Consider the following 13,247-nt stretch of genomic DNA (forward strand, 5'->3'; position numbering starts at 1 on the left):
AACTGTGATGATATATAAATAATATTGATACCAAACTATGATGTTAAACAACTAATTTGATACAAAACTATGATGTTAAACAACTAATTGATACAAAACTATGATGTTAAACAACTAATTTGATACAAAACTGTGATGATATATAAATAATATTGATACAAAACTATGAGTTAAACAACTAATTTGATACAAAACTATGATGTTAAACAACTAATTTGATACAAAACTATGATGTAAACAACTAATTTGATACAAAACTGTGATGATATATAAATAATATTGATACCAAACTATGATGTTAAACAACTAATTTTATACAAAACTATGATGTTAAACAACTAATTTGATACAAAACTATGATGTTAAACAACTAATTTGATACCAAACTGTGATGATAATCAATAATTGATACAAAACAATGATGACACAAAAATATTTATACAAAACTATGAAGATAAACAACTAATTTGATACAAAACGATGATGATACACAAATAATTTGTCTTTTTCAAAGAGTACTACTACCCTTTTTAAAATTATTTAGTCACAATATGTTTCGGCTATATAATGCCAATATCAAGTCTGACTTGACATTCTTTTCTCAGATTTATGATTTTATTTATATTTACAAATAATTTGTTACAAAACTATGATGATAAACAACTAATTTGATACAAAACTATGATGTTAAACAACTAAGTTGATACAAAACTATGATGTTAAACAACTAATTTGATACAAAACTGTGATGATATATAATAATATTGATACCAAACTATGATGTTAAACAACTAATTTGATACAAAATGATGATGATACACAAATCATTTGTTCCAAAACTATGATGATAAACAAATAATTTTATACAAAACTATGATGATAAACAAATAATTTTATACAAAACTATGATGTTAAACAACTAATTGATACAAAACTATGATGTTAAACAACTAATTTGATACAAAACTATGATGTTAAACAACTAATTTGATACAAAACTGTGATGATATATAAATAATATTGATACCAAACTATGATGTTAAACAACTAATTTTATACAAAACTATGATGTTAAACAACTAATTGATACAAAACTATGAGTTAAACAACTAATTGATACAAAACTGTGATGATACATAAATAATATTGATACAAAACTATGATGATAAACAACTAATTTGATACAAAACGATGATGACACAAAAATTTGATACAAAGCTATGATGACACAAATAATTTGATACAAAGCTATAAAGTAAAGTGAATTCGTATGGCTTTTGTGGTGGGGAGTCCCTTGAGGGAAGGTCCCACCGCCTGAATATATCATTTAAGCCTCAATGGGCCTTACAACTGTCATACTTCAGCCGGGACCGACAGCTACAAAGCTATGAAGATAAACAACCAATTTGATACAAAATGATGATGATACACAAATCATTTGTTCAAAACTATGATGATAAACAAATAATTTTATACAAAACTAAGATGATAAACAGCTAATTTGATACAAAACGATGATGATACACAAATAATTTGTCTTTTTCAAAGAGTACTACCCTTTTTAAAATTATTTAGTCACGACATGTTTCAGCTATATATGATGCCATTATCAAGTCTTGACTTGGCATTCTTTTCTCAGATTTATGATTTTATTTATATTTACAAATAATTTGATACCAATCTATGATTATAAACAACTAATTGATACAGAACCATGATGTTAAACAACTAATTTGATACAAAACCATGATGATTAACAAATAATTTGATACAAAATTATGACAATGAAATACACAATTAACCTGATACCAAACTATGATGATAAACAACTAATTTGATACAAAACTGTGATGATACATAAATAATATTGATACAAAACTATGACGATGAACAACTAATTTGATACAAAACTATATGTTGATACACAACTAATGATACAGAGCTATATTTTTCTAACGTTCTGATAAATGATTCGTTTACCCTTCTTTACACTATGAAAGGATAGCACTATCTGCTTTGTGGAATGATAGACAAGGATATCAACACACATTGTTAATCAAAAACTGCCATTATAACGTGGACCTCACTATAGAACAAGAACAACCACAATATGATACAGTATCAACACAATATGATACAGTATCATCTCAACTTGATACACAACACTATGATTTGATACATTCGCTATCTGCTTTGTGGAATGATAGACAAGGATAGCAACACCAATGTCAATCAAATACTGCCATTATAACGTGGACCTCACTATAGAACAAGAACAACCACAATATGATACAGTATCAACACAATATGATACAGTATCATCTCAACTTTATACACAACACTATGATTTGATACATTCGCTATCTGCTTTGTGGAATGATAGACAAGGATAGCAACACCAATGTCAATCAAATACTGCCATTATAACGTAGACCTCACTATAGAACAAGAACAACCACAACATGATACAGTATCAACACAATATGATACAGTATCATCTCAACTTGTTACACTACACTATGATTTGATACATTCGCTATCTACTTTGTGGAATGATAGACAAGGATAGCAACACCAATGTCAATCAAATACTGCCATTATAACGTGGACCTCACTATAGAACAAGAACAACTACAATATGATACAGTATCAACACAATATGATACAGTATCATCTCAACTTTATACACAACACTATGATTTGATACATTCGCTATCTGCTTTGTGGAATGATAGACAAGGATAGCAACACTAATGTTAATCAAATACTGTCATAACGTGGACCTCACTGTAGAACAAGAACAACCACAACATGATACAGTATCAACGCAATATGATACAGTATCATCTCAACTTTATACACAACACTATGATTTGATACATTCGCTATCTACTTTGTGGAATGATAGACAAGGATAGCAACACTAATGTCAATCAAATACTGCCATTATAACGTGGACCTCACTATAGAACAAGAACAACTACAATATGATACAGTATCATCTCAACTTTATACACCACACTATGATTTGATACATTCGCTATCTGCTTTGTGGAATGATAGACAAGGATAGCAACACCATGTTAATCAGATACTGCCATTATAACGTGGAAATCACTGAAGAGGTAAAGAGACTATTTCAGCCACTTCTGCAGAATGCTCGGTCATGTGCGAAATTCATGGCAGATACTTTAGAGACACAATAAAAGTCAGTCGGTCAGAAAACGATTGGGGGAAGAAGAAGAAGAAATGAAGAAGAAGAAGAAGAAGAAGAAGAGAAGAAGAAGAAGAAGAAGAAGAAGAAGAAGAAGACAGGAGGAAGAAGAAGAAGAAGAAGAAGAAGACAGAAGAAGAAGAAGAAGAAGAAGAAGAAGAAGAAGAAGAAGAAGAAGAAGAAGGAAGAAGAAGAAGAAGAAGAAGAAGAAGAATGAGGAGGGGAAGAAAAAGTTGGAGAGAAGAAAGAAATTACAGTCACACAGTTAATTCGTTGCTATTCTATTCTACTATTTGTCAATGTGTTTGACTCTTTTCAAATTTGATTTTGAGTGTGTGCCCTTTGAAGTTAAACTGAGACCAGGTGTTCTATTATTCTCTTTTTCTCCATCTTCTTCTTCTTCTTCTTCTCCATCTTCCCTTCTTCTCCATATATTATCCTCCTTTTTCGGAGAAGTGCTTGTAAAGAGAAGCGTGTCAGTGTGAAGAATTTGTTGCAATTAAATGAGTAGTAGGTCCTTCTTCTCTTTTTCAAATATCAACTTCTACTTCTTTTTCTTCTTCACACTTGACAGATGATTCTACTCTTTTCATTCCCTGACTTTTATCACCGTCGATCTGCACTTCTTCTCTTTCTTCTTTTCTTCTTCTTATTCTTCTTCTCCTTCTTCTTCTTCTTCTTTTCTGTATCTTCTTCTTCTACTTCCACCATTCAGATTTCGGGTGCTTTGAAATAGATTTGCTGTGTAGCCTGTTCACTTATACTGAACAGAATACAATAATATAGAAGAGAATATATTATTTCTTTGGAATCAGCCAAGCGTGTCTATTTTCTGGCACTAAATCTCGTCGATAATAATAGAAAATAGTATAATAGAGTGCCCCAAACTGAATAATAGTATAGTGTGTCGTTTATCGCGTATTTTGTGCCTGTTATATACTAGACTAATCGAACATTTCGAGACACTTTATCGACTCTAATAGGTAATCGAACAACAGTTCGAGACACTTTATCGACTCTAATAGGTTTGCCATAAATTTTGAAGAAAAGATGGTGAAGAATTGTTGATATTTGAATTGGGATAATTATTATAATACTGTGATGTAATTTCATGAATTGGTGATGTTTCAACAGATATTGAATGAAAAAAGACTAAGAAATTGTCAAAAACCACTGATTTATTGATAATTAGAAAGAAATTCTAACGTCTTTCTAATTAGGCTATCAATAAATAAGTGGTTTTTTGACAATTTCTTAGTCTTTTTTCATTCAATATGAATAATTACCACAATATCAACTTCTCAACTACACAAAAAGTTTCAACAGATAGTTGTCGACTCTCTGAAAAGGATAGAAAATAATTGACCGAACGTAGTGAGGTCTATGTTTCAACTCGATTTGCTTTTGTCTGTCTGTATGTAACGCGATTACGGCCAAACACGTTGATAGAATTCTATGAGATTCGGCAGGAATATTTCTTTTTCAACTGCGCGTCGATGTATACACAAGGTTTTTTGAAACTTTGCATTTTAAGGATAATATGAGAATAAAAGGAATTCCTCCATACTCTGATTTCACTCTATATATATAATCTACTTTGAAGATAGGATCAATCTGACTACAGATCTATATTCATAATCAATCAGCTGACAATGGATTATTCGTCATCGCATGCATTACACAAATATCTATTTCTAATATCGGGGACCGAGCTTCGCTCTGGAGTACAAAAACATAAAATCTGGTGTGGCGCACTCACACAACTTTCCTTGCCGTTATGAAAATTGATCACCTGACGCTAGTGTTCCCGCGCATCTCAAGTCTTCTATTCAAAGATTTAAGCCAGCTGGTGACAGGGCAATAACGCTGGAGACACACATGAGGTCTGCTATCTCTTCATAGTGAATGATTTAATAGAATCAACAATAATTTGCAATTGAATAATCACATTTCCTCGAATTTAAAGCTTATTTTCAATTTTAGGTGAAAATGTTACTGAACATTAATTGTAGAGATTTTCATGCTCAATCTACTCCACTTGATTTTCTTTGTTTCAATTGTATCTGAAGCCTGATAATTGGGAATCTATCTGCATTGCTGGGGCGGAGCTCCTGAAATTTTTACAGATATGGGACTTGTGGCAGTTGATAGAGCTTACCGATTACTATTCCAGGTATGAATTTGATCAAAATCGTTGGAGCCGTTTCCGAGAAAATCACGAAAAACCCTGTTTTTGACAACATTTTCGCCATTTTAGCCGCCATCTTGAATTGCATTTGATCGAAATTGTTCGTGTCGGATCCTTATAGTGAAAAGACCTTAAGTTCCAAATTTCAAGTCATTCCGTTAAATGAGAGATGAGATATCGTGTACACACACACACACACACACACATACAGACCAATACCCAAAAACCACTTTCTTGGACTCAGGGGACCTTGAAACGTATAGAAATTTAGAAATTGGGGTACCTTAATGTTTTTCGGAAAGCAATACTTTCCTTACCTATGGTAATAGGGCAAGGAAAGTAAAAAATGTATTACGAAAGAAGAAATTATAATAACATTCATACAGAAATGTTCCATCTAATAACAGTAAATTGAGATTAATTCCCAGAGAAATGCAAAAATTTCCCTCACAAAGGCCCGGTTGCACAAAAGCCGGTTAAATTTTAATCTTGATTAACTTTACATGAACCAAATCAGAGAAGACCATTTCAAAAAGATGGATCTACTGGAATTAATCAGGATTAAAAATAACCCTGCTTTATTGCAACCGGCACTAAGTACCTGATTGAATGATTACAAAAGTTCAACAGCTGAGTCATAATTTTGACACAGTCCCACACACATGAACTCGCTCACTCACTTCCATCACAACAGACGACGAAATAATTATTATCAGCTGTTTTTCCAAGGATGAATAATAATTGTACTTTTAATGTCCTTCAGCGAGTTTTCTCAGGGATGAGACCTAGTGCAATCGAATCTTTATAAAACCTACTATGTCCTGGATTTCGTGAGAATCGTTAGAGCCGTTTTCGAGATCCGGCGAAATACAAACATACAAACATATAAACAGAAGTTGCTCGTTTGATAGTATAGGATAGGTCTATTCAAGATGATGAGATGAGATGTCCGTAAAACGGTATGGTGAAGGAATAGGTGTAGAAGAAGAATGAGAAGAAGAAGTAGTAGTAGAAGAAGAAGAAGAAGAATCGTGTATCTGCACCGGTCCCATGAATGAAGAGATGTTGAATGGAGTGCGAAAAACGACATTGTATGGGCCTAGTTTATCTGTAGAAGAGAGAGAGATACCATTCTCTATACATAGCTATAAAGAGAGAGAATCATCCTATAGATTTCTAATTCTACCCTCACCACTAACCACCCTTGAACCTTCCCTAAAACCCTCGAAGGGCACACTTGCCACGCGACCTTAGGGCTGGTCACATGTCATCTCTGGGGGCTTCGAAATTTTGGATTTTATATGGTTTTCTATTTATTGTACTCTGTATTCTGAAATTTTACTAATAGTGGAAAACAGTGATTAAATTATCAAGTGTGCCACAGCTATTTTCTTATAGAAACCAAATTTTAGTTACTATTTCAAGTAACAATTTACTAGTGAATTATACTTTATTAAACTATAGTTGATACAGTTTCTGGTAAACTATAGTGACTATCTGTTAAAAGACTGTATTCTCTAAAGTGAGACTGTAAAAGACTTCAGTTAGACTGTTAAAGACTCCAGTTAGACTGTTAAAGACTTCAGTTAGACTGTTAAAGACTTCAGTTAGACTGTAAAAGACTTCAGTTAGACTGTAAAAGACTTCAGTTAGACTGTAAAAGACTTCAGTTAGACTGTTAAAGACTTCAGTTAGACTGTAAAAGACTTCAGTTAGACTGTAATAGACTTCAGTTAGACTGTTAAAGACTTTAGTTAGACTCCAGTTAGACTGTAAAAGACTTCAGCTAGACTGTAATAGACTTCAGTTAGACTGTTAAAGACTTCAGTTAGACTGTAAAACACTACAGCTACACTGTAATACACCACAGTTAAAAGACTGTAATCTAAGAAATAATTATCAAATCTCAATTGGAATAGATTAGTATTACTTCTTGAGTATACTAAGCTCAGTTTAATTACAGTGGCAATTAAATTTCAGTGGTTTATTATCACAGTGGGGTAAACCATCATTTGAAACCAGTTATTTTATTGGAATTCAGTTGTAAATTTGTTGGTAACAGAAATAGTTTTGAAGGGATTTTCTTGTGAATGAAGTATTAGTTGATTGGTTATTAATTTATTAGTTTGATGAGTGTTAACCCTGAAGTGCTACGGATATTTTCTGTGATGAGGAGATGAATCTGTGACGAAAACTTGGGAAGTTTCAAATATTTTTGTGCGGATGATTTTGTAAAAACTTTTGTCAAGTTTGGAGAAGTTCTTCGGGAATATGTCGTCCAGTATGGAGGTGACGTCATCATCTAGCAGCCGAGAAATTCGAAAAGTAAGTAGAATTTTTGTGAGAAATTAATTTAAAATTGATTAAATTACTTAACTAGTTGGAAATTGAATTATTTTTTGACGAGTATTATAGTCAGAAACTTTTAGTTTAGACTACCAGGTAACCTGTGCTCCACTAGGGTCTGACCTACTGGGATCTTGAAGAGTTTGAAATAGTCCTATAACCATCCTCGGTTAATCAAGAATCTATATACAAAATTTCAAGTTAATGAGTTGAGTAGTTGAGACGTGATGATGCGTCAAACATAATTTTCCCATCACGTACTTGTATAAGTCAGGTTCTTCCCTTTATTATATTATAGATGACATATGTATAATGATTATTCAATAGCTTGTCGATTCGCTTAATCAATTCTGTGTTTATAATTATTATCAAAGGAAAATCCCAATTAAATGCTGTAAATCGCCCCGAAGACTTCTGCTACTGCAAATATTGACAACAGGGTAAACAGCTAGATGGAAATTCGATGAGCGCTACTATTCAAAAATTACTGATTTAATTTGAATTTCTGTTTAATAATAATATTATCAATTCATTAGCATCTGAATAATTGCAATATCTCAGTAATTTCCATCTGTAGAATTCTGTGTTTATTATTTTGAATACTAAACACTTTTGTGAAAAATCTCATTTAATTCTACTTAGTTGTTTAGAGTACGTCATACATTTTTGTTATAAATTAATAATTTTATTCTAGAACTACAAGTTCTGTTATTATAATTGATTTATAGTTTACACTAGAGGTTTCTAGCGTTTGTATGTTCGTAGATAGCTCTCGAACGCATTGAGTATTCAACTTCAAATTTTATCGTATACTGGTAGGTAACCCATTCACCGCAAGGGCCTAATTGATAACTTTACAAACTGAAAACTTGACGTGATGGAATCTTGAAGAGTTAAAAATAGGCCTATAACCATCCTCGGTGAATTGAGAATCTGTAGGCAAAATGTGAAGTTAATGAGTTGAGTAGTTGAGACGTGATGATGCGTCATTCGTGAATTTCCTATCTCCTACGTGTGTAGGGGTGTATAATATTCAAGATGTGTATAATTTCCTGTAGGCTATAATTAATTCAAGATTCGTGTATAATTTCCTATCCCCTACGTGACCTACATTTGTATTATATAGTTTATTATTATAATATTGTTAATGAATATTTTCCTCAATTATTTTCAGATTCGGAAGCCACTAATGGAGAGAAAACGGAGAGCTCGAATTAATGATAGCTTGGATGCTTTACAAAGACTTCTAACAGAGGCTGAGGGAAAAGTAAGTTTCAAATTAAGGCCCGGTTGCACAAAGGCCGGTTAAATTTTAATCCTGATTGATATTTCACGGGAACCGCTTTTATTTTATTTATTTATTCATAGACAATAGATACAATGCAGGTAAAAACAACAGGCATTCGCCCAAAACTGCTTTAAACCTTAATTTGGAATACACGGTCTAAAATTTTTCGTAAAATCTTCTCCGATTTGATCTTGTGAAATTAATCAAGATTAAAATTCAATTGGCTTTTGTGCAACCGGTTTTAAGTAAGTTTAATAAGTTTCTGAGTAGTTTTGAAGGTGATATTGTGATGATATCCATATTAAATGAAACGATTAGATGTTGTCTAACCCTAACCACAGATCTATTGAAAACGAGATACCATAGAGAAACAATAGCATAAGTAGATATCCCAAGGTATAGGGCGTTTGTGTCGCAACTTTTACTGTTATCTCAAGCCCATAGTTCATATAATATTCTTTCCCGTGAAGCTGTGTGACAGTGGTAGTCTCTCATATGGTGCCGTTCATACACTCTCACCCCAACAAAACAGTAAAATTCGACAATAATCAACAGTAATCGGCTTGAGATAACAGTAAAATTTGCGACATAAACGCCCTATACCATGGGATATCTACTTATGCTATTGTTTCTCTATGATTATACTCTGGTAGTCAGGTAGTACACTCCAGCAATAAGCATAAGTAGATAACTCATAAAATTATGAAACTATGGTGTTGTGTAACAAGTTGTGATGATACTGTATCATATTGTGTTGATACTGTATCATCTCTGGTGATATGCCATGGTAAAGGACCGTTATGTTGCAAATGTGAGTGTTAACTGAAGCCGATAGTCCTAGTAGTTGTTTTTGGTGAAGCTATGTGACGCTGGTAGTCTCTCATACTGTGCCCTTCTTACACTCTTACACTCCCAACAACACACTAATCATAGACAGTGTATAGGGTGTCTATGTTGCAAATGTGAGTGTTAACTGAATCCGATAGTCCTAGTAGTTGTTTTTGGTGAAGCTATGTGACGCTGGTAGTCTCTCATACTGTGCCCTTCTTACACTCTTACACTCCCAACAACACACTAATAATAGACAGTGTATAGGGTGTCTATGTTGCAAATGTGAGTGTTAACTGAAGCCGATAGTCCTAGTAGTTGTTTTTGGTGAAGCTATGTGACGCTGGTAGTCTCTCATACTGTGCCCTTCTTACACTCTCCCATCTCCCCAATGGTCCATGTTGCAAAATTCCCCCCCAAAATTCTCAAAATTTGGTATCCATTTAGGTACTTAAAAACTGTATATTGAAAAATTCCCCCATTTTCCCTAGTTTTTTTTCAAAAATCCCCCCCAAAATTCAGCCTCATGTTGCAACTTGCGACATCAAAACATGCTGTGGACACCCCTGATTGGGTTAGTCTGAACCGCTAATTGGGGAGGGGCTTGTCTAGGCCAATGACAGACCTTGACAGTAAGGTAGTGTAGTATTGTATTGTGGAAATTTTAAAGATGTTCCACTAAAAACCTGATTGTTTTGCTTGCAGGATCTTTTACAAAACCGGCAGACAAAACTGGAAAAGGCAGACATTTTGGAGATGACTGTACGCCATCTGCAGAATTTGAATCGTCAGCAAAAATCGTCTCAGTGTCGTTGCCTGACAACCAAACATACAAACAACTCTGGCAATAATTACTGTATAACAACATCTGCAACAAGAGGAATAAGTAGAATCAACAATTTTTCGAAGAAATCTACAGACAGATGTTCCACAACTTCAGATACTAATGAATTGGCATCAAGCTTAGGTAGTCTTAGTGGTTGTATTCCAAGAGACGATCTTGAATGTGTGGATTTTCCTGGTGGAAAATCCTTGGAAAACTCGCGATTTCCCAACAAATGTAGGTTTGGTGGTGTGGGAAAATCGAAATTTTCCAACAAGCATAGCTTGGGTGGTGTGGAAAATTCACAAATTTCCAACATACGTTGTAGTAATGAAAATTATGGTGTGGAAAATTCAGACTCAACCGTCAAATGTAGTTTGGATAGTGTGGAAAACTCGCAATTCTCCAACAAATGTGGTAGTAGGGATGGAAACTTGAAATTTATCAACAAAGGTCCGATTTCTGATAGGGAAAACCTCCAATTTTTCCAGAGTTCTCCAACTAGTGATAAGGAAAATTCAAAAATTTCTGGGAAATATGTGGGGAATATTTCGCAGGTTTCTGAAGATTCACGGATTTCTAAAGAATATTTCGAAGAATTCAGGGACTTTTCAGGGGTCAACAGTGATGATAACAACTTTGAAAATATAGATCCCTCTCCTCCAAGGGGTCTGACATTAAAACATTTTTGTACTACCCATTCAAAACCCACAGAAAATTCGTTCAAATACTGTGAATTTCGTGGTTCTAGCTTGAAAAATTGTACTACCCATTCAAATTACATAGGAAACTCGTTGAAAAACGTTGAATATCGTGAATGTACAAGTTCTCTTGAGAATTCAATTGAAAATCAGTCAAGTAAATTAGAATCAAGCAGTTACTTGCTGATGAAAAATAGGAATTGGGTTGAAAATAATGAAATTTATCTGGGAAATCCTCGAGGTGACAATGGGTTTTTGATGAGAAATTCTGTGGAAAATAGAGAACCAGTTGAAACTAGTTGGGGAAGTTCTGGGAAGAATTATGTTTTTGAGGAAATGGGAAATTCAGATTTGTCCCCTAGGAGCAATAGTTTGAATTTAGTTCCTGTAAAACTTGACAATGGTTCCCTTGCGTTTATAGTTCCTAGGAGTAAGGAGAGGCATTTCTTTGAGCAAAATAGCTTTGACAATGTAGATAGTAGAGTGGTCAATGGCAATGATTTGTCAATGTACACTGGGCGAAATGAGGATAGCTATGACAAACTAGATAATAGAGTGGTCAATGGCAATGATTTGTCAATGTACACTGGGCAAAATCAGGACAGCTTCGACAAACTAGATAGTAGAGTGCTCAACAGTAACGAAAATTTGTCACTGTACAATGATTCTAGACATAGTAATAATAATATTGCACAGAATGTCTGGAGACCTTGGTTTTAAAGAATGTCTGGAGACCTTGGTTTTAAAGTTTCTAGAATATAATAGAAAGTTCAGTTACCGGTACCCTCCTTATTGTCTCTAAAATATTATTGCTGCATTTACCATCTAAAGTTGTCAACAAAATATTGTCTAGAAATAGTAGGCCTATGCGAATTGTAAATAGTAATTTTGTTGAAAACTCAGCCGACCACTCTGGTGTCTTCTCCTTATTCTTCTTTTTCTCCTTTTCCTTCTTCTTCCTCTTTATTTTCTCCTTCTTCTTCTTCTTCTTCTTGATGTACCATATTTCAAGAGTCAACATTTAATTGATATAAATGTGGGGGCTAAAAGCAAAAGCTGCAAAATCCACTTTTTTCCGGAATTGAGTTATTGGTACCACTGTGAGCTGTTCTGTGTCTAGTTTCAGAATATGTAACTCTTGAAGGCAAAAACTGCTCGGAAATATGTTATTGTAATATATGAAATATAGCCTTGTTTGCAAAGTCTGCAATATCCAAGTTCAAAGTTTGACGTCTGAGAAGCATAACCAACAAAATCCAATTCCACCAATCAGAGTTCTTGATTTGGTCATGTGACCAACATGGCCGCTTTTAGTTGTGATGGGCTGTATGTTGTTGACTTCCAATGAGGATTGGTTTGTAGTGAATACGGTAAATGCTAACGAATTATTAATATTCATATTATTAAATTATTTCAATAAACTTAAAGTGTAATGGAACCTGATGAAGAAAATGGTATTTCACCGGTGTCACCCAGTAAAGCAAGGAAAAGGCAGCAATAAAAAAGTTACCTTCTTATTCCTGTGTACATCATTATTTCCTCAAATTCTAAGTAGTATTATGGTAAAGGCAACGCTAACATGATGGTTTAACAATGCTAAAATTTAATATATTATGTTAAAATAGGCAATGCTAGATTTAAATGCCCAATATTCATTAACATCTGGAGCCATAAAATATAAAGTTGGAAGCAAATCAGCAATATCCAAAACTGAGAAGCAAAACCTGCAAAGTCACAACTAAAAACAGCTGTAACTACTCAACAAATGAATTTGAAGCCTTAATACTTGGGAAAATTCATCATTAATATATTCGAATTCATAGAAAAAATTTCATCCCTGTACATTTGGTTTCACCACC

At 33.6% G+C, this 13,247-nt stretch overlaps 1 protein-coding gene across 1 annotated transcript; it reads left to right on the forward strand.

Moving 5' to 3' along the window:
• Positions 1–7,407: 7,407 nt before the first annotated feature.
• On the forward strand, positions 7,408–11,252 carry LOC120354299 (transcription factor HES-4-A-like). Its single transcript, XM_039441211.1, has 4 exons — positions 7,408–7,727; positions 8,923–9,015; positions 10,570–11,140; positions 11,245–11,252. Exons 1-4 carry the CDS (start codon positions 7,674–7,676, stop codon positions 11,250–11,252), a joined length of 726 nt encoding a protein of 241 aa, XP_039297145.1. The 5' UTR covers positions 7,408–7,673.
• Positions 11,253–13,247: the final 1,995 nt, after the last annotated feature.

The sequence above is a fragment of the Nilaparvata lugens genome, chromosome 14, assembly GCF_014356525.2.
Source record: "Nilaparvata lugens isolate BPH chromosome 14, ASM1435652v1, whole genome shotgun sequence".
Classification (NCBI taxonomy): domain Eukaryota; kingdom Metazoa; phylum Arthropoda; class Insecta; order Hemiptera; family Delphacidae; genus Nilaparvata; species Nilaparvata lugens.

Coding starts and splice junctions, on each gene's coding strand:
- LOC120354299 (XM_039441211.1), top strand. CDS start 7,674: ATGTCGTCCAGTATGGAGGTGACGTCATCATCTAGCAGCCGAGAAATT. Junction 7,728..8,922: donor GCAGCCGAGAAATTCGAAAA/GTAAGTAGAATT, acceptor AATTATTTTCAG/ATTCGGAAGCCACTAATGGA. Junction 9,016..10,569: donor TAACAGAGGCTGAGGGAAAA/GTAAGTTTCAAA, acceptor TTTTGCTTGCAG/GATCTTTTACAAAACCGGCA.